Source organism: Pantherophis guttatus, chromosome 1 (genome assembly GCF_059756535.1).
Source record: "Pantherophis guttatus breed Tessera chromosome 1, ASM5975653v1, whole genome shotgun sequence".
In the NCBI taxonomy this organism is placed as follows: Eukaryota; Metazoa; Chordata; class Lepidosauria; order Squamata; family Colubridae; genus Pantherophis; species Pantherophis guttatus.
In genome coordinates, this window is record NC_142063.1 from 108,767,328 (window position 1) to 108,789,141 (window position 21,814).

Sequence of the window (21,814 nt, forward strand, 5' to 3'; positions counted from 1 at the left end):
TAAAGAAGCTAGATGCCGTCTTCTTGAAAGCTATCATTTGCTTACAGTGTTTTATTTATGTTGCCTCTTCTGAAGATGGCTTGCTGGGGTTTCTTCTAATGGTTTTCCCACAACAATTTTGTGAGATTTTGGCCTAACAGATTGAAAGTTACCAGATTATCTCAGTTATGGAACTGGGACTTAAACCTGACTTTCTCCAGCCTGAATCCAATGCCTTAACATTTATACTGGCTTTCAATTGCTAATCCTAATTTGCAATGTATCTTTTTAGTGATTTCAATTCTTGATTGCATTTTGGTCTTTCATTGTCTGTAGATTGCTAATTCTGGGATAAAGGGAAATCAAACTTGGTCTATTCCCCCCTCCCTTTGTCACTCCAGTAGATCTCCTGGATTCTCTAGAACAGGATTTCTCCATTTCAGTAACTTTAAAATGTGTGAACTTCAACTCCCAGAATTCCCCAGTGATATTAAAGTTGCTGAGTTGGAGAAACCCTGCTCTGGAGGGTCCCATAATTTCATGGCATGTTTTTCAGGGACAGCAGACAAGAGCAACGAGGATGGTTTCCATCTTATTTAACCTATTAAAAAGCTGTGCCAGATCCAAAAGAACCAGAAGGACCCCTTTGCGGGATCAAATGTGGAGTTCAGCTCAATGTTGGCACCTATTTTAGTGTTACGAATCAGGAGCTTTGGGAAATTCTATTTAATCCCAGGTGATGTGGGCTATGGCACCGACTTCACCATTGGCCATTCTCTATCCTCCCGTACTTAGTCATATTTTTTTTTTAATAATGGAAGAATAACTCCATATGGTTTACACAAACTCTTGTGGTTTCCCTTCCCCCAATCGGTTCACAAGTATGCAATCATGTGTGATCCCTGAGAACGTTGAGCTCTACCCAAGAAAGCTAGAAGGAAATGATTCAAGGACGTATATCTATGATGAAGTAGGTCTAGGGAGATTCTTTGATGAAGTAGTTTTATTACAGATGTTACTAAAGCTGTAACTAGAGCTGACAAACAAGAAGGGCCAACTACAAGCTCAAAGACATGTGGATATGGATAAGAGAGCTTTTCCACACTGTAGCGTTCAAGTCCCTATCTCCTCTGCATAAACAGGTGACAATGAAGCTTGCTTAATCCTGTCTCCATTTTGGCCACAGTGAAGGCAAAGCCTTCTGGTTAAACTGTTGTTAGCACAGACCTTGATTGATGGATTCTCCTGCTGCTTTTTCCCCTCCCAACGACAGCAGGAAAGCAACAGATTGCTTTCCCTCCTGTGGGCAGGTCCCCTAGCTACTTACTGGTGATAAACATACACCGTTTTACAGTTCTCCTTTGCCCATTGAAATGGAAGAGAAAATCGGGCAGAACTCTTGTTCATTTCAAGCAGCTAAAAAAACCAACAGTGGCCACCAAAACAAATGGCCCTCCTTCCATGCTGAGTCTGTTGAAAAAAAAAATAAACAGATGCTCAACTTTTCTCTTCTACTGAACCCCAGTGGGGAATAAGCTCAAGGTCTAGCTAGCTTTTCATGGCAAACAGTATGCGATAGCTCAAAAGTAGAGAGAGGGTGTGCCTGCCACAGCACACACCAGCCAACTAGAATCAAGGGATTTGTGCAAGATGAATGAATCCCATCAGGCTTGTACCAGCGGGAAGTCAGGGAAGGGGAGAGAATTTTTTTTGATGTGGAGCAAGAAAACTCTGGTGGAGTTTGCCTTCTTAACAGTCTTGGGACAGGCTGAGGCTTGAGGGAGAAGGGCGGTCTAGTAACATGAAATAAAAGAAATTAAAAAAGTATCTTGTATAAAATATTTATATAAATATTAAAAATTAAAAAATCATCCACTCCTGCTACCTAAAGCTGTAGGTGGTCTATCCTTGTGCAAACAGGAAATATGGATCAGCCCATAATTAGTCCAGCATTCAAATCTTATGTTTCATTTTTTCCCCCTAGTGCCGTGATGGTGATCCTATGGCACACGTGCCACAGGTGGCACGTGAAGCCATATCTGTGGGCCCATGAGCATTGCCCTAGCTCAGCTCCAGCATACATGTGTGCACCGGCCAGCTGATTTTTGGACCTTTCGGGCCCACTGGAAGTCAGGAAATGGGCCATTTCCGGCCTCCGGAGGACCTGTGGGTGAGGGGATGGGAAGGCTGTTTTTGCCCTCTCCAGGCTCCTAGAAAGCCTCTGGAGCCTGGGGAGGGCGAAAAGCAGGCCTACCAGGCCATCGCCTGCCAAAAGTGGGGGGAACGCGGGGGGGTCATGGTGCATGCATGGGGGTGGGGTGCATTGAATTATGGGGGTGGGCATACATGCACATGACCCTCCCACACTCCCCCCACACTTTTGGCACGCAACGGCAAAAAGGTTAGCCATCACTGCCCTAGTGGATTAAAAACCAATCATTTCTTCACCAAAAACAATATCTCTGGATTGTTATATAATGGATCCACTTAATCTCAGCTTTCATGATCCTTCTAGCCCTCAGAATCCAGGGGAAATCATATTTATAGGATAGGACAGCTTCCTCCAGCTGGTTACTCGATTTCTAATGGACCTTCTTTATAAATACCTTCTTTATGTTCGCTATAATGGTGATGAGTGCAATGTTGGAAGACCTCAAGGACAGCTTAGGGATAGATGGCTACAGTATGTGGTTGCTTGGAGTAAAAAATGATTTCATGGCACTTTCTTTATTTTAGTGCCCTCCAGATGTGTGGAATCACATGCACATCTGGTTTATCTCCCTTGAGAGCAGTGTTTCTCAACCTTGGAAGCTTGAAGATGAATTCCCAGAATTCTGGGAGTTGAAGTCCACCCATCTTCAAGCTACCAAGGTTGAGAAACACTCCTTGAGAACAATAGCAATGTTCTCAAGAAGTTTTAGTGTCTGTGTTACCAAGAACAGACCAAAGAACAAATGAAATTACTAATTTTACGTTAAGCAAAAACATTGTTTTTTATTCCAGAATAGTTGTATAAAGAAATATATCATTTTTAGGAGCCCTCACGAAGAAGCCCTTCAAAAAGAAGTAGATCAATTGAACACTGACCTGAAAGCTGTTAAGGAGGATTATGTACAGGTAAATCAGCATCTAGCAATATTTGCCTGAAGATTGACATCGTGGATATAGCTGTACTTTAAACGGGAATTTGAACACAGGTTTCCTTGAGCCAAGTTCAGCACACTACACTTTTTTTTTTCCCCTAACATTTTCATACCCGTGCAGGATCTGCTTTGTTTTTGGATCAATTAAATGTTAATCCATTTGTTGCAACAGCCTACGTCTGACATTTTGGGCTGGGAGAGAGTGACTAGACCAAAGTCACCCAGCCATTTTTCATACCAAAAGTGGAACTAGAATTCACAGTCTCCTGTTTTTTTCCCTGGCGCCTTAACCACTTACACTAAAATGGCTCCCTCAACCTTAATCACTACAGTACACTATTGCAGAATATTTTGATTTTGACATTTTGATCAATGTCCACATGTTCTCATTTGCTTTGGTCTGTCTTTTTGAAAAGGAGATAGAAGATCTGAAAAATGAACTCTTAAACTTGAAATTGCACATCAAGAATTTGCGGCAGAAAATAAAGACTCTGGGAGTAACGTTAGATGATGAAAATGATACTGATTCTGACATCTCTCTGGTTGAACAGAAGAAACTAGCATGTGAGAGCTTTGAGGTAGGAGCCAAAAGGCTTTACCTAACAAATAATGTCTGTATGCATTCTCTTTATTTCAATTTTATTTTTTTAATCATTAAATAATATTTTAATTATGATTTGTTTCTTTTATCAATTTCTGATTTTGTTTGGAGGAGAAATAGCTTTCAAATGGATTGAAATGTCCTGTAGAATACTAACTGCTTATGAAATCTATCCAGGATTCTCCTCATGATACCTTTGGCTCCCTATCCTGCCTAAACTTGTAATACTTTTTAAAAAAACATTTTAATGAACACAGGTTTCCTTGATTCACGTCCAGGACCTTAATCACTACACTTTTTTTTTTCTTCCTAGCATCTATTGTTTAATCTTTCTCAAGCTTATGTGTAAATAGCACTTCCAGTGGCAACCATTGCACATCTGGAATTGTGCTTAAGAATGCTTAAGACATGCTGCCAAAATGACAGATGTGCCCCCAGTTTCCAGGTCTCTATAGTCAAAGGTTTCTACAGAAGACACACACACACACACACACACACACACACACACACACACACACACTCCAAACTCTAATGTGCTACTTTAATCCAGTAGTGTCAATCCATCTATTAACTTTTTCTCCAAATTTTTGCTCCCAAAACATGCTCTAGAAATTTGAAGTTTTACTCATCTCAGAGCAATTCTAAAAGGATGAGAAAAACTGCTGTTGCGTAAATAAAGGTCGGCTAATGAAATTTTGGAAGAAACCCAGTGTCTGCTTCTAGGTAGGGATTGGGTCAATAGTGAAGCTTGCCTATCAAACATATCTCCTTCCTGAACATGTTTTTAATTATTATAACAATTGTAGAAAAAATATTATATTTGGAAAGAGAATTCTATTTGTCAGGAAAAAATATGACAATTATTTATGAAGTCAAGTTCAAACATGTAAAGTAAAATAGTTTCAGATTTTTACCTTTAGTTGAACAAGTAATCTGAGCATTGGGAACCAACTGGTTTATGCCATCGTGCTACGAATACCTTATTCATTTAATGGAATGTAAATGTATACGTTCTGTCAAACGCTAAAATGGAAGAGTGAAACAGTAAGCAATGAAAGAGAAAGAGGAAAATATTAAGAGATGAAACCGCAGAAATAAATACTGTGTATTTCTCATTCATCAGGATCCAAATAAGGAGATGATGATGACAGATAGACAGGCAGGCAGGCAGGCAGGCAGGCAGGCAGGCAGACATGATAGAAGATGGATTGGGGTCCCCAACCCCTGGGCTGCAGCCCATTACCTGGCCATGGCCTATTCAGAACTGGGCCCTGCGAGTGATGGGTCGATGTGCACATGTGTGCACAGCTCAATTTGCGCAAGCAGTAGGCTGGTGCACGAGCACACACCTGCAGCTCAACTCAACAGAGAGAGAGAGAGAGAATGGGAGGGGTAGAGGAGAAAGAGAGAGATAAATTGCAGGTGGACTCATTTGGCTATTCATTTGTGTGGTAAGGAAGGAAAATCAAAAATCTCTCTGAGAACTCCTCAGTACTCAGAGCAATAGAAGAAACAGATTGACCTTCAGATGAATGGAGTCAATTCTTGTTTGAGAAATGTATAAATATCCATCAGTGGTAACAACTGTCTCACCTTATCTGCATGTGAAAGCTAAGCAGTCAGGCCTGGTTAGTATTAGGTGGGAGAGCCCCGGGGATGTAGGCTAGACTGGAAATTCAAAAACTTACCTCTGAAAAGGCAATGGCAAACCATTTCTATTGTCTTGTCAAGAAACAGACATGCCCATGAATCATCAACCACTATATACAACCGGAAAGTAGTCTTACTTTTTACTGTTGAAAACGGCTGGGAGGGAAAGGAAAGGAAAAGATTGTGGCAAAAAGGCTAGTAATGACATGATGAAGCAGAGCTCTTGGGCAGAATACTGTATTTTATTGTAATTTTCTACCCTATTTTCAGTGCTGGCAGAAATACAGAAATGATCCAACAAAAAACAAAACAAATAGAACAAACCATCACAGCTCAATATTGCTAAAAAATCTCATGATATTAAGCTGGAAAATATGGTGGTGTTAAGACACATAAGTTATTCCCTCCTCAAATTTATTTTCCCAAGAAAAATACACTATCAGCTTAATAGCAGCATTTAACCAGCTTAATTAGGCAACTTGGCTTTTCCCTATCAAATAGGGAAATAAACATTTGGAAGATGCATAACTCCTCTTTCCTCCTCCTCCTCCTCCTCTTCTTCTTGAAAGTTTAATTCAAGATCAAGCCACTTTGCCAATCAACACATCAGTCCTATTAAGGCATTGCCAGAAGTGAAAAATCTTGCAGAGAAATACACAGAATTCCAGGCCTGGCTTACTGTCCAAGAAATCACTAGTTAGTAAACGCTAGAGGAAAATCCAATGCTACTTCTTCTGCCCAAGTCTTTTCTTTGCCCCTACTCCAAGCATTCGGAGAGTGATTGGAGAAGAACCACCTCAGTCTTCTGCTTGGATGCAGGTAAGTAGTAGACTTTCCTGCTCCTGCTTCTTTTTCCACAAGCAGCTTGAATAAGGATTGCTGAAGGCAGCTGGCTGTGGTCGAGTTAATTGGCATTGGAGGGAAAGTCAAGAAAGGTTCATAGGGAAGAAGGAGGCTTGGAGACGTGTGATTGCCCCCTGCTGCTAGATTGCTAGACAGACAGAAGGAAAATGAAATTACAGAGACAAAGACAAAAAAGGAAGATTTTAGTCAGTTTTGGAGGAAAGTTCTCCAAGGTTTAAGGAAGGCTGGGAGTGGTGAAAGAATGATGCCACTATTTTGAGCCTACTTCTAGAAGATCTAGGTGGCCAGAAGAAGGAATTCTAAAGAGGAACTGCTGACATTTTGAAGGAAATAAGTACTGTACATCTGATGGTTTTTGACAGAGCAAGCATCCATTGAGTGCTGAATCTTGATTATTTTCAATTATAAAGGCACACAGGAAATGTTCATTCTTGTGCACATGTAACAGCAGTTGAAGCACAGAGGGGGTGTTAGAAAAGGAGATCTTGAAAAATAGCAGAGGAATTCGAAGATTACGTTTTGTGATGGCTAACTGTGGAGCTTTGAAGTACTGTAGAAAGGAACACAGCTTTTCAGGGTCAATCAGAATTACTGTTTTAAATGAACTGAACAGAGATAGTGAGAAGTAGAGAAATGCTTTACTAAACCTAATTTTCTTGGAGAGAGATGGCTGGTAATTTAGGGTTGGTTTTTTGTTTTTTTTTTACAATTCAGTAAATAGACTTGCAATGAAGTATTACATTGAAAACATGTCCATCTTTTAGGAATACCACTGAAGGAGTATTCACTGACTGTTGACCGTTCCATGACTTTCTAGCTTCCCAATGAAGCCTGCATATACCGTACTTAAATCCCAAAATCTCAAAAAAGTCAAGTCAAGCAAAGATGCATGTCCCAACAGGCAGACTATCAGCAACAATTTGGGAACAATTTTACCATCATCTTCTAGATATGATTCATTATGAACAGGATGGTCTCCATTCTTCTGAGCTTTTCTTCACTAAATGTAGTTCTGCCATCTTTCTGGTATTTCTGGCACCATTTTGGAACAAAGAGAGACCATTCCTTTGGAAAAGGAACCTTGTTTCAAAATATTTTCCCAAATATTCCTCTTTCTTCTTATATCAGTGACTCATGTTGATACATTTCAACTTTTTCTATCTCACTGGTCATTTGAATGGATTCTTGCCCAATCCCATTCTCTGTTGGCAGCCAGATCTCCAAGTTGATTTCTGCTCTGAGACGTGGATCAGCCTGAATAACAGCTGACCAGCAGTTAGAAGTCAGATTTTATAGAGCAGCAGAAAACAGAACTCTCTACAGCTTCTTTCCTTCCTTAAATACCCTTCTGGAACTGCTGGAGCTTGGTAGATGGCTTTTCCAGCAGGAATGTGGGAGGGGAGGTCCTTCCCTGCATGAAATATGTCCTGGAGCTGCAAGCCAGAACAAGGATACCTCTGATCAGGGGTGAAATGCTCCCAGTTTGGACCGGATCGTCTGATCCAGTAGCAATGGAGGCGGGTGGTTCGGAGAACCGGTAGCAAAAATCCCTGCCCCCCCCCCACCATTGCCCAGCTGGGCCACGCAATCATCAGAGGCTTTTTTTTTATTTTTAAAAGCATTTATTCTACAACCTCTTTGGTTGAAAAAATGCTTTTAAAAGTAAAAAAAAAGCCTCTGATGATCGGGCGGCTCAGCTGGGATCCTCAGAGGCTTTAAAAAAAGAAAAAGAAAGCCTCTGCCGATCAGGCAAGTCAGGTGGGATCCTCAGAGGCTTAAAAAAAAAAAAGAAAGCCTCTGCCGATCAGGCAAGTCAGCTGGGATCCTCAGAGGCTTTTTTTTTTTAAAAAAGAAAGCCTCTGCCAATCAGGCAAGTCAGCTGGGATCCTCAGAGGCTTTAAAAAAAGAAAAAGAAAGCCTCTGCCGATCAGGCAAGTCAGCTGGGATCATCAGAGGCTTTAAAAGCATTTTTTTTAACAACCTCTTCAGCCAAAGAGGTTGTAGAAAAAATGATTTTAAAAGTAAAAAAAAAAAAAGTTGGCCATGCCCACTAAGTCATATTACCCCACCACCACCAAGCCACGCCCACAGAACTGGTAGTAACAAATTTTACATTTCATCACTGCCTCTGATTCACAATGGGACTGCCACTTCAGTTTTCTGTTGCACGCAGACAAGTGACCATTTCAACAGAGCTCCAGGAAGAAGCTCTGTGTAAGAATAGATAAACACATCACTAGATTCTGATCCTCGGTCATCCATATAAAGTTGGGTCCAGAAAAATGGAATGTAGCTGTCTGAGCAAAATGTAACCTTTTTTTTTGTGTGTGTGTGTCCAAAATATTTCTGAATTGAATTGGGTTGTAAAGAATAACTTATATATGCTTGACAAATTAATAAATAAAATTAAAATAAAATAAATAAATTCTGCATCTGCAAGGCATATGATTCAAAAGGGAATGGAATAGAGAGCTACTCAGCTCAGCAAACCACAGCTCATAAGACTTGGAGACAAAGCACCTCATGTTCTGGGATCTGATGAAATCATTATTCTCTTGACACATCAATTTAACATGCCTAATAAGGGTAGTGAGAGGAGGTGGGTGGCAGATTCTGTTCCTGCTGCAAACAAACAGAAACCATTAGTCAGGAAATCCAAACAGGAAATCAGAATGTTAATGTATTAGAGGTGGTTTTTTCTGTTGATTACAAGATTTATTAGATGACTTTTTTTTTTAAAAAAAAGGGGGGGTAACAGTCACAAAATTCAAGCTGTTCTTTAATTAATTATATTTACTCATTCATTATTGTCCTTTCAACAAAAAAAGGTACCTCTTGTTCAACCTTTAACAGATTGCATTTCCTTGAGTGAAAAAAAACCTTTGATTTTTCTTTTCTCGTATATCTTTGAACCTTGAATTTTCATCTTTCATTTCTGGAGCGCCTGCATTTTGGGGGTCTATAAATTGCATTAAGTCAAAAACTATTTCCTTGCTTTGGGCAGAGCATCTACTCATTATCATCCACTAAAGTTCCCTTCCCCCACTCCCTCGTCTCCCCACCTCTGAAAGGATAAAATACAGCTCTAGTATACTAAAAGGCTGCCAGTTCCTGTTTTAGTGCAATCAATGAATCCAGCCATCATAGTTTATTCAACACACCCTGGTTTAAACAAACCATGAATGAACACCTTATGTAAACTAGCCAGCATAGGAGAGGCTGACTTGCTTTGCAGAACAGAGATTCACTTCCCAGCATCTCATGTCAAAAGATTCTCAAGACTCCAAGACCAGAGAAGTCACTTTCTGGAAAGGGACAGCTTTACCAGCCAGAACAGTTTGCATCGGAAGGGATGGACTGACTGCACATAGGGTGGTTGTTGTTAGTTGTGAAGTCGTGTCCAACCCATCGTGACCCCATGGACAACGTTCCTCCAGGCTTTTCTGTCCTCTACTATCCTCTGGAGTCCATTTAAGCTCACGCCGACTGCTTCAGTGACTCCATCCAGCCATCTCGTTCTCTGTCGTCCCCTTCTTCTTTTGTCCTCAATCTTTCCCAGCATTAGGCTCTTCTCCAGGGAGTCCTTCCTTCTCATTAGGTGGCCAAAGTATTTGAGTTTCATCTTCAGGATCTGGCCTTCTAAAGAGCAGTCAGGGTTGATCTCCTTTAGGACTGACCAGTTTGATCGCCTTGCAGTCCAAGGGACTCGCAGGAGTATTCTGCAGCACCGTAGTTCAAAGGCCTCAATTCTTTGGTGCTCAGCCTTCCTTATGGTCCACCTTTCACAGCCATACATTGCAATTGGGAATACCATAGCCTTGACTATACACACTTTTGTTGGCAGGGTGAAGTCTGTGCTGCACTTAGGATAACATCATGTATATAGCCAAGTTGGGTTGCACATGACATGTTCTGCTTGGCTTTTCTTATGATAATGCATCTTTGTTCACTTTAGAAGCAAGTGTGTTTCTACTACAGGTGGTCTTCGACTTATAATCATTCATTTAGTGATCATCTGAAATTACAACAGCATTGAGAAAAGTTACTTATGGATGTTTTTCACACCACTGTTGCAGCATCCCTATGGTCACATGATCAAAATTTGGGCGCTTGGCAACTGGCATGTATTTTTGACAATTGCAATGTCCTGGGGTCATGTGATCACTCTTTGCAACCTTCCCAGCTGGCTTCTGACAAGCAAAGTCAATGGGGGAAGTCAGATTCACTTAACGACTGTGGCAAAAATTAATTTTACAACTGCCTTGGTTAGCAGTGGAAATTTGGGGCTCAGTTGTGGATATAAATCAAGGACTTTACCTGTACTAAATTCACCTTGTTTAAATTGTTGCGTTCTTCATTGCCTCTACTTCTTTAAGTGAATTCTTATTTATTTATTTCTCTCTCCCTCCACCCTTTTGTTTAATCATTCTCTGGTTGGCTATTAATGTTGCTGAATTTTCTTTGGTTCCCACAATGATTAAAAATTAAGCAGCTGGATTAAAGTTCCATCCATCAGTGCTAAAGGCCAGGGTGCAGTTGCAAGCTATGACCACTAGAGGACATACATTGCTTGTCAAATTTGGATCCTCCCTTTCTAGTATAAAGTGAACAATACTGAAGCATTTGCATGCACACACATCATCCGTGGGTGCTCTCATATGATCTGTACCTTGCATCATTACAAATGTTGCATAGCCAAGTAATTTTGTTCTGTTTAAACAAGCTCCCAAAGGAAATGAATCCAGTTATAAAACCAGTGGAGCAATTCACCAGATTTTATAATTCGGTTACATTTGCAACGTCTTAATTTACCCCTAAGTCTTTTTTGCTACTTTCTGTCTCTTACTAAAACCTCTCACCCCATTCCTACCTCTTTTGAAGAACTCAGGTGAACTGTTACAATGCCCATGAAGGCACAAAGAGGCAGAAGCCACTAAACAGCTGAATCCCCCAACACATGCAGTCTTTCATTTCAACCAACTCAAGAGCTGTTTCTGGGAAATAGGCATACTCTTAGAGCTGTGGTAGTATAGTGGTTAGAATGCAATATTGCAGGCTAATTCTGCTGACTGCTAGCAGTTCGATTCTCACCGGCTCAAGATTGACTTGGTCTTCCATCCTTCCGAGGTCGGTAAAATGAGGACCCAGATTGTTTGTGGCAATATGTTGAGTCTAAACCGCTTAGAAGGGGTTGTAAAGCACTGTGAAATGGTAAATAAGTCTAATTGCTCTTGCTATTGCTCTTCCATTTTTCAACCCAACAATTCAACTAGTTTGATCTATCCTCCGTGCATTTGCCTAATCCTGTTTTATCTAGCTAGAAAATGGTGACCATCACATTGAAATATGGTTGTGCTTCATCTAGTATTCTGTAATCTAGTATTCTTCACTACAATTCAAAGGCTTCAATTTTTCTTTGTTGAGTCTTTCTGATGATTTAGCATTCACTGACATTGACAGTGAGGAAACTGTAGCTTTGACTATAAAGTTTAATTCATATCTGTTGAGCTTGGGGATCTCACAACATCCATAATAATCATTAATTTGATTTTAAAAATCAATTTTAAATATAATAATAGTTAAATGTTAAGTGAGAACCAGTGTGGTGTAGTGGTTAAGGTAATCTAGTTGGAAACTGGAAGGCCATGAGTTCTGCCCTAGGCACAAAGTCAGCTGGATGACCTTGGACCAGTCATTCTCTCTTAGCCCTAGGAAATAGGCAATGGCAAACCATTCTGAAAAGGTTTGTCAAGAAAACGGCAGAGACTGTCCAGGCAAGAACTGGACAAAGACTCAAAGGAAAAAAAAGGTTTAAGTAAGTTCAAAATCCATCTAGAGAAGGAAAGTATGGGAAAAGAATGAAAGAGAGGAAGCTATCTAACCATTTTCTTTTTCTTTCTTTCATTACAATATCAAATTCCCCCTCCCAAAAGAAACAATTTTAAATGCTTAAAAAATATTCATTGCAAATGATCAGTTGGATAATTTGGATAATGGAGCTGGACTGCTTTGGGTGTGGGTGACATGATTGTGCTATTGTTGGTTTTGTTGTGAACCACCTACCATTATTGTATGCAAGAGATTGTTATAAGTTTAACAAATACAGGTGCAATTAAGCAGAACTAAAACAATTGTTTTCATATGTGTGCCAAATTACTCGTATACTCTTATTGTGGTGCACAAATTGTACTTGGTCTGGAAAAAGCTGTACAAAGCAACTACTTTCGGCACACAGCATGTCAGAAATCTGATCAATAAATCAATAAATCTGATCTATTTATTGAAAGAGTAATAAGTGTTTCAACAAGAATAGAAATTTTTTTTATTCCAGGGTGCTTTACATTCTGATTTATTAGTACACTTGTGTACAGGTAGTCCTTGACTTATGACCACAACTGAGCCCAAAATTTCTGTTGCTAAGTGAGACGTTTGTTAAGTGAATTTTGCCGTCTTTTATGACCTTTTGTGCCACAGTTGTTAAACGAATCACTGCAGTTGTTAAGTTAGTAACACAGTTTTTAAGTGAGCCTGGCTTCCCCTTTGACTTTGCTTGTCAGAAGGTCACAAAAAGTGATCAGATGACCCTGGGACACTGCAACTGTTATAAATAAGAGTCGGTTGCTAAATATCTAATTTTTGATCACGTGACTATGTGGATACTGCAGCGGCCGTAAGTGTGAAAAACGGTCCTAAGTTGCTTTTTTCACTATCGTTGTAACTTTGAATAGCCACTAAGTGAACTGTTGTAAGTCAAGGACTACCTGTATCACGGAGGCCATTACAATTGCAATGTCTCATCTATATATCAAGGGGATCTGGATGGAGTTTGCTCCTGCTTCACAGAGACAGGGGAAACTTAATGAATCACAGTCTTCTCCACCCAGCATGGGAATCAGCTTTGCCCTTAATAAAGTGTATCTGTGTCTTAATTAAAATAATATAGTTCACCCTATAGGAAATAAGATGCTGGATTCTTTTTTTAGAATTTCTTTTCTATGCTGCCTGCTGCTGGAAGTTAGCACAGAATGCCAGTCAAGCTGTCTTTAAAAAATTAAAGCCCTGATAAAAAATACTAAGAGTAAATTAAGAATAAAATGTGAAGACATGCATTCCAACACCTTTGCTATGTAGCTCTAAAGAGAAGGCATTCCTTAATTTGAAAGCCACCCATAAGGATGAAACTACAGGTGGTCTACATTGAACAACTGTTCCTTCGGTGGCCACTTGATGTTACAATGGATGGCACTGATGGGCCTTTGTAGTTGTGGCTGTTGCAATGTCCTCTGGTCACCTGATCACCATTTGCAAACTTCACTGCCAGCTTCCCACAAATAAAATCAACGGGGAAGCTATCAGGAGGTTGCAAATGGGGGATCAGGCGACCGTGGGAATCTGTGACGGCTGGAATTTGCCCAGGGGCGAGTTTCAAAACCCGTCGCTACCAGTTTGCTTGTGGATGTGGGCGTGTTCATGCGCGCTCACGCCGCTTCTGCGCATGTGCAAAAGTGTCTGGGCGGGTGGGTGGAGCCTCCTGCCACTGCTGCTACCAGTTCGCCCAATCCAGGGTGAACCGGTAGCAATCCACCACTGAATTTGGCTAAGAATGACAACTGTCATAAGTGTGTGCGTGGTCTTGTGATTGCATGCATTACAACAGTGGTGGAATTCAATTTTTTTTACTACTGGTTCTGTGGGCCTGGCTTGGTGGGAGTGGCTTGGTGAGTGTGGCAGGGGAAGGATACTGCAAAATCTCCATTTCCACCCCACTCCAGGGGGAAGGATCAGGGGTAAAATGCTCCTAGTTTGGACCAAATCGCCCGATTTGGTAGCGATGGAGGCGGGTGGTTCGGAGAACCAGTAGCAAATTACCTGTAAGGCAGCCTTCAAAAAGCTTATCCTTCATAGAAGATGTGATGGCTTTTAGATAATAAGGCCCTGAGCTTTTCTTCATTTCTGTTTAAAAATGAAAAAAAAAAATAGTAAGCAGTACTTTTTTTTCCCAGTTCTGGGGCTCAATAAGAAGCATTAGTTGTAACTAATGTTTCCTTTCTTGCACAGCTGTGGTCGGAGGTAGGAGAGAAGGCCTTAACAGACCCGAGTCATATAAGGCTTAGGAGAATTCCAAAACACACCAGCTTCGTGGATTCCTTTCCTAAGGTCAGTGACTTCTTCAGTGGGGATGGGGTAGTAAATTGAGCGAGGTTTGAAGAAAGGAGAAGTTTGGGGGTAAAAAGATTCATAGGGGCCGACAATTGGGAAAACAAATATCACAACTGATTCTGAAGCAATAATTTTATTAGGTCAGCCAAAAGTCGAAAAAGATACTTGCAGGCTCTTGAATGTCCAGATACTCTTCATAAGACAAAGTGGTTAAAAACGTAGCACAAATGGAAAAGGAAAAATATGTGGTTGGTAATCAACTCCGCAAACAGTGCCATCTGTAGTCCTCCAGGAGCCTCTGAGTTCTGTGTCAAAATCTGATGGCTGCCCAATCTGTCTTTTTTAGAAAAAAAAATGCTAAAAATTCAGTGAATGCTGAATTTTTAGCCTTTTTCCCCTGAAATTCTCTCCTTTCGGTGCTTCTGCCCTTGTGGCTGTGTCTCTAGCCTTCCAGCTGGTCAGAGGAGTAAGCTTCATTTTCCAATCTACGAAAAAGATTGGCCCAATCTTTGTTTATAGATCTATGAAATATATGTTGTGCAGTGGTGGGTTTCAGCAGGCTCTGCTCCCCTGGCCGGATGTCATCATGGACACTCTGCACGTGTGCAGAAGCGCCAGGCGCAAGCAAAGCAAGTACGCGCACATGTGCGCTCACAGTTCCGTACCAGTAGCGAAGGTAAATGGAACCCATACTGTTGTTGTGGCTTCTCTCCAATCATCATTTGTCAAATGTTAGGCCTGGAGTGAGATTTTTTAAATCGGAGTGATGTTTCTCCATGCAAATTTTTGTTATGGGGGTTGTTTTAGTTGCAAAAGTTATTAAAGTATATTCTGGACACTTTCCTGTAACCTGTTGTTACAGGATTACAGATTGTGAAATAGGGTTGCCAGGTCTGCTTCCAAAAAATAGCGGACAAGCGGGGGGGGGGTTGGGTTGGGTTTAAGTAGTAAATTTTTTTTAAAAAAAAATTACAATTAAATTATATATTTTCTTACAAACATTTTAACACGTATTAAAATAATCACTTCAAACTTTACTTAAAATTCAAAACATCAAATATATTATAATAATATGTAAAATATTAAGTTACATTTTAATTTCATCATAAAGCTTTTGAATAAAAAAAATGTCCACTATTTTGTGAAAAAAAAATAGTGAACATAATGTGAAAAAAGCGGACTGCCTGCTCAAATAGTGGACACCTGGCAACATTATTGTGAAAATGTGATAATTCTACCAGGAGGTCTAGTCTGTTGCTATTTAGCTAATACCTATTATATTCCCTTCTACCATTTATTATTCTTCATTCTGATACTGAAAGCATTTTCCTCTGTTAACACTGAATTTGCTGAGGGTTAGGGTTAGGGTGCATACTTATTGCTTATCATTATTCTAACATGCCATTGTCTTCTTTTTGTTTCAGATTCAAGATGATTCCCTTATCAGTGAAGAAAGAGAAGAATTAATCAACAGAATAACTTCTGATGACTTAAACTCACCACCCACTGTTGATGCTTTAGGAAGGGGGTCACCGGAGAGGTAACAGAAACTCACAAGCTTTCAGAGATAAGGGATGAAAGATATAACCATGGAATTAAGCCTGAAAGGAAGTTGTATCAAAGTGTTTGTTTAAGAAAGTACCCAATAGAAATGGGGAATCATTTAGATGGCCTTCTCGTATTGAACTTCTGGGTTTTGCCATAGGAAAACCAAGACTTATTTTCTGGCTGTGTATATAAGCACACATATCACTTGCAAGATTATAATTTACAAGACTGTGTGTAAAAGTCAGGTGGAAATGTTTACTCACAAGTAGATAGTATGTCGGTTACGCTTTAGTCACACAATCGACATGGTAGTTTTGGAGAACTTTATGTCATAAAGAAACTTGGCCTCCTACCTGCTTATTTGTTATTGGTGGAGTAGTAATTGCTCAATGCCTTGTCTAGTCCAGAAAGCTTCTTTTTTCAATGACCCAAATGGTTAGATTCCCTTCTTTTTATATTTCTTCTCTCTCAATTTTTCTTCTTTCCTTCTCTTTCTCTCATGCACACACAGCCTTCACTTCCACTCTTCTCCCGATATGGAAAGCTAATCAGATATAAATTTGAGGGGGTGGGGAAATCAGAAACAGTTCTACAGGAAGAGGTGAAATAAAGTTGACTGTCTCTAAAGAGACTGTGGCTTTATATTTGTGCAACACAAAAATTGCTTATTCTGGCTAGGATGCTGTTTCCCCAACCCAATTCTTTTAAAGCGGATCTATTAGTTCAGACTAAAATGATTATATTTCTTTGGGTTGAATCTTCTGCTGATGAAAGGCTCTTGAATATAATGAAGGCGAGCAAAAAGAAAAACAGTTTTTCTCTTTCTCCTGTTGTTCCTCTCAACCTATCCTCACCCCACCCTAAAATTTTTCAAAGAATCTTTCAACTTTTGAATCAGATTATGAGGTACAAAAGGCTGCAAAGGAAAGACAAGTTGTTGACACTTGCCTGATGAAAATCTCTATTAGATTCAAAGACCATCACTTGAGGAAGAGCTTACCTTTACAAAGCTCTTCCAGATAAGTCAATAATGTTATTCCAATATTATAAAGTGTCCGATGTGTTTGGCTCAATGAGCAGACTGAAAAACTTGAGACAGTGCTATGAGCTTTCACGCAATATGGTTGCTTAGAGGAACAAAAGTCACATCCTCTGGGATACATCTTTTCCCTCTACTACCTTCAGGAAGGATTAGGAGAGAGTAATGTCTAGTCTTAAAGCCTATTCATGGAGATTGGCAGATTTTTGATATGGCCTGGCCTGGCCGAGGACCTTAAAGAAGACAACTGAGATCAGGTACATCTACATGGAGGACACAAGTCAGAAATGGTCTCTGGAAGAGTAAAGTATCATCAAGACCTAGGAGAGCTCAGTAGAGAAAACAATGGGATTGAATGTCTATGGAGATTCTCAGTCATCCAGGTCATGGTTGTCCTAAAGGTGCTTTTTCAAGAGGCAACTAGAATTTCTGGTTTTTTCTTTGAAGACGTTTCACTTCTCATCCAAGAAGCTTCTTCAGCTCTGCCTGGACAGTGGGGAATGGAGAGGGAAAATCATTTTACAGAACCCAGATAGATCACTCTAAAGAAGGCTGGCTTCCAAGTTCACCATGAATTTGGCAAGTCCCACAGCACAAAGGGAAGGATCTCTCCTCCTGTCCCCACCCTCATCCCCATTCCAGTTGTAGGAGGCATGATGTAATTGAAGTTTTTCTTTAAGGCAACTTGATGTCAAGTTTCTATTAATATTAATACTCTATATTAATATTGGCTTTCTATCTGTCTTGTGAGTGGATAGAAATCTATTGCCCTCTCATTTTTGCTTTATATGCAAGATAAGCATAGAGTATCCATACAGAACTCTCTCTAACCCCACAGCTCAGTAATAGAGAGCAAACTACCTTCTGAACTATCCTCGCAAGCTATCGTCACTTCTTTGAAATCAGATTTTGCCTTATCTGAGAGCAAGATGGCGGAATCTTCTTCCAGCCTACCTTCCTTGGAGGACAAAGGCCCAGAAAAGAAAGGTAGGTGCAAATTTTCCAGTGGGACTTCTGTTGCCTGGCTGAGTCATACATGCATCACACACACAATCACAAAAACCTCTGGTTTGTAATCCAGGTTAATGCCTTGATTTGTTTCATCTCTGGTAAATAAACTACTGCCATCAGTAAAGATGAAATATTCATGTCTTAACTTGGGCCCTGCTAAGCCCTAGTTTTAAACATAAAACTGGAGAATGGGAAATGTCCCTCCTATCCCAATTGGGGTTATGAAATAATTTTTTCCAGCCTTACTCACTTTCATGCAAAAAAGGGAAGTCAGTTTTGTAGAATATACAACCCATATAGGTGTGAATAACAACAAAGTTGGGAAGGACTTGGAGGTCTTCTGGGCCAATCCCCTACTCAAGCAGGAGACCCTATACCAGAGGTTATTTAAGTTGCCTCCACAACTTCTGGAAGTTAGTTGTTCTACTGATCAATTGTTCTAACTTTCAGGAAATTTTTCCTTAAAAAAAGAGTGAAAAAGTAAACATCCCTGATCATCCCCACAAGCTGGTATTGAATGCGTACAGGTATATTAACTATTAACATAGTAATAGAAGAGTGAATGTTATCCTGTGTGGTTTATTTTGTTCGTTGTTTTGTTAGTCACTTTGTTTTTGTTCTTTTAAATTTTGCTGGTAATTGACTGAATAAATATTATTAACTGATATAATTCAGGGTATTCCCAAAGAAAAAAGTCTCTTGTCCCATCTAAAAGTAAGAAACTTGAAAAGAGAGCGGAGATGATTGGAATCACCTTAAGACTTCTCAAGAACAAATTTCATTTCCTTGTTTCCCCACTTCCATATTATATTGTGGAAATAACTGTGGTATAATATATCCTAATTTCAGTGGAAAGTTTAAAAAATTACCTTTTAACTTTATGATTAATAATCTAGTTAAGCATGGCCTGGATGGCATGTCTATTCAATACTTCCATACTTGGACTGAAAATCCTACTCAAAAATGTTAATGATTCTTTTTCTAACTGCAGTTGAAGTGTCAAATAGAGTATCGTTGGATTCAGTCATGGGCCTGACATGCTTCATAATTTTTATAAATGACTTAGGCAAAGAGATGGAATACATCCTTGTCAGATTTGCAGTTGAAAGTTTTCTTGAGCTGTTGGAGAATTGGACTGAAAGGAACAATATATTTTAATCAAGATTTATATTTTTTGCTTAAAAACCTAAGGGCCACTATCTTGAATCGGGCAGATTGATAGACAAAGATATCAAGGGAAAACAAATCCTTCCCTGTCGATTTTTCAAACTTGTTTGTTCTGTTAATTTGTTTCCAGGGCGATTTTCCGACCACTTTCTAACACTAAAGATATATTTTCATTTGCCAGTGTTGTATAATAAGAAATCTTGTAAGACATTAGCAAAGTCTTACGTTATGCTAATTGATATATTTTAGGAAATAAGGATAATATACTAACAGCAGGATTTGCTATGAAATATTGTTAAACAATCTGTTTAATTTGTTCAAAAAAATTTGACTTAAGAAATTGCCTAAACTGTCATTGCTTAAAAATGGTGATTATGCACCAGTTTGACACAATGTAGAAGGCATACTATGCTCCTCCTTTTTGCTTTCGGTGCATCTATTGGTGCTGAATTCCTTTGCACTCCCCACTTCACAGCGTTTAATATTTTTCCCCAACTCCTATGTTTTGTATCTTCAACTTCCCCACACAATTCCCTTCTCCCTTGGGGAGGTCAATAATTTCCTTGCATGCTCTACACCAGGGGTGTCAAACTCAAGGCCCATGGGGTGCTTAGATCTGGCCTGCGGGGCCACCCTGAAAACAGCGAAGGACTGGCCCATGGTGCCTCTGCCAGCAAAAATGGAGCTCAGGAGGGCCACGCACAGCCTTCCCAGGCTCCATTTTTGGCCACGATGGCCTCCTGCAGCCCTCTGCTAGCAAAAACGGAGCTTGGGGAGGCTTCAGGAGGCCATCGTGGCCAAAAATGTGGCCCAGGAGCCCATTTTCACTGGCAGAGCACATGGGCCACCATAGGCGCCCCCAACACAAGTGACATCATCCTGGCCACACCCACCCTGCCCTTCCGAGGTTAAACACAACTCTGATGCAGCCCTCAATGAAATAGAGTTTGACACCACTGCTCTACACTGTCTGGTAAGATGACCCTTTTTTATTTTGATTTTCTCCTATTAATGTTAATTTCCCTGTTTCCTTTACTGATTCTTTTCAATTACCAGCCTGGACATTGAAAAGAATGCCATATCCTAGCAACCAAATTAATTTGCTTCCAGGGTAATGGTACCAATTTTCATGAGATATAGTTATTTTTCAATCCTGCTGTACTCTTCCAGATTACCCTACCATTTAGAATATTCCATCTAGTTTTTTTAAATTGATATAGCAAATAATGCATCTTCTTTCAGAGCAGATGAAGAAGGTGGAAGGAAAAATAAAACCCTTAGATTTCTCTCTCTCTCCTACACCCTCCAAACTGTAATTAGATGAAATTACATGAAAAGTGATAACTCAGTTATGCAGACTACCATCAATGTAGAAATCAAATCTTTCTAGTCAAGATTCATTATTCACTATTCAATGCAAAGCAAAAATATATTTTCCCCCCTGAAGTTTTACTGGCAAAGATAAATGGGTCACACAAGGACAGTGTTTTTGCTTTCCCATAGATTTGGTTTCCGCCCTGTATCCTTCTAAGCTCACTCAGCTTGGTCTTTCTCTTGGACGGCTGTCAGAGGAGGAACTATGTCCCCACTTGGTGCACTCTCCCTTTCTACAGGAATGCAAGAGGTGAGTCCACAGAGTTCAGCTCTCATGGGGGTATTTCTATTATTATTGCCTCATCAGAGTAAGGAGGATTTTTTTATCCATTTATCAATAATATTGATAAAGTTGAGAACTGGTTGGTGTTGCAGCGAGAATGGCTGAAAATAGCAGAGCTCTGGCAAGCTCCGTGAAAACCAGCCAGTATCTGCTTGCTGAAAGACCCTACAGGGTCAAAACTGCCCTGGAGGGGTGGTGAAAGAAGGAGAGGTGCTTCATCAACCACGAGGAGGCTGAATTTCCTTGTTAGGTCCAAAGAAAGCTCTCCTGAATGGCAGCAGGGACGACGGCCATTTTTGGCAAGTCACAAGCTGTGACAACTGGGACAATAAGATTTGTGCTGGAACGGTTTGTGGACAGAGTATTGAAACTGGATGAGACAACTTCCAACTTTTATTCTAGAGACCTAACCAAAGTAAAAGAATTTAAAAAATAATCTCCAAACATCAAGAAAGCGGCGATTGGATTCATGGAGAAAAAGAAAGATTAAAGACCTAGATGAGAAAGAAATATCTAATAGAATTATTAAAATGTATTAATAATTGACTTCTCTGGAGTTTTAAGATATTGGGATACTGGAATATTAGAAGTATATTGAGTAATTTTTAATATATTAAACTGGTACAAAATGACTCAACAGGAGACAATAAAGTTCTATGAAGAAATGTTAGTGATGCTTAAAAGTATTTATGAAAATGTGACAAAGAATCATAGGGAGATGATGGGATTGTTCAAAGATAAAGTATAGTGTGAGTATAGAAGATCCTCAACAAATGGTAGGAAAATATGAACATAATATTCAGAAGACAGATGAGAAATTTGAAGGAGCGATGGAGGAGACAAATCAAAATAAATTACAAGAAGACAACAACACTGAAGAGACAGTCACAATAAGTACTAAGAATGAAATAGATAATTCCTTAAGAGTTTACAATAGAACAGAGAGAAAAAAGGAAGATTTCTAAACTTAATGAAAGGGTTATGGAAGGTTATCC

The 21,814-nt window shown here is 39.8% G+C and overlaps 1 protein-coding gene across 1 annotated transcript in view; it reads left to right on the plus strand.

Moving 5' to 3' along the window:
• Positions 1 to 21,814, plus strand: part of LMNTD2 (lamin tail domain containing 2) — a 55,873-nt gene that overhangs the window by 23,737 nt on the left and 10,322 nt on the right. Inside the window, exons 7-12 of the mRNA XM_034416784.3 lie at positions 3,015 to 3,096; positions 3,539 to 3,700; positions 14,296 to 14,394; positions 15,822 to 15,937; positions 17,823 to 17,971; positions 20,666 to 20,786. Of these exons, the coding sequence (XP_034272675.2) occupies positions 3,015 to 3,096; positions 3,539 to 3,700; positions 14,296 to 14,394; positions 15,822 to 15,937; positions 17,823 to 17,971; positions 20,666 to 20,786 (729 nt within the window). The remainder of the gene's footprint in view (positions 1 to 3,014; positions 3,097 to 3,538; positions 3,701 to 14,295; positions 14,395 to 15,821; positions 15,938 to 17,822; positions 17,972 to 20,665; positions 20,787 to 21,814) is intronic.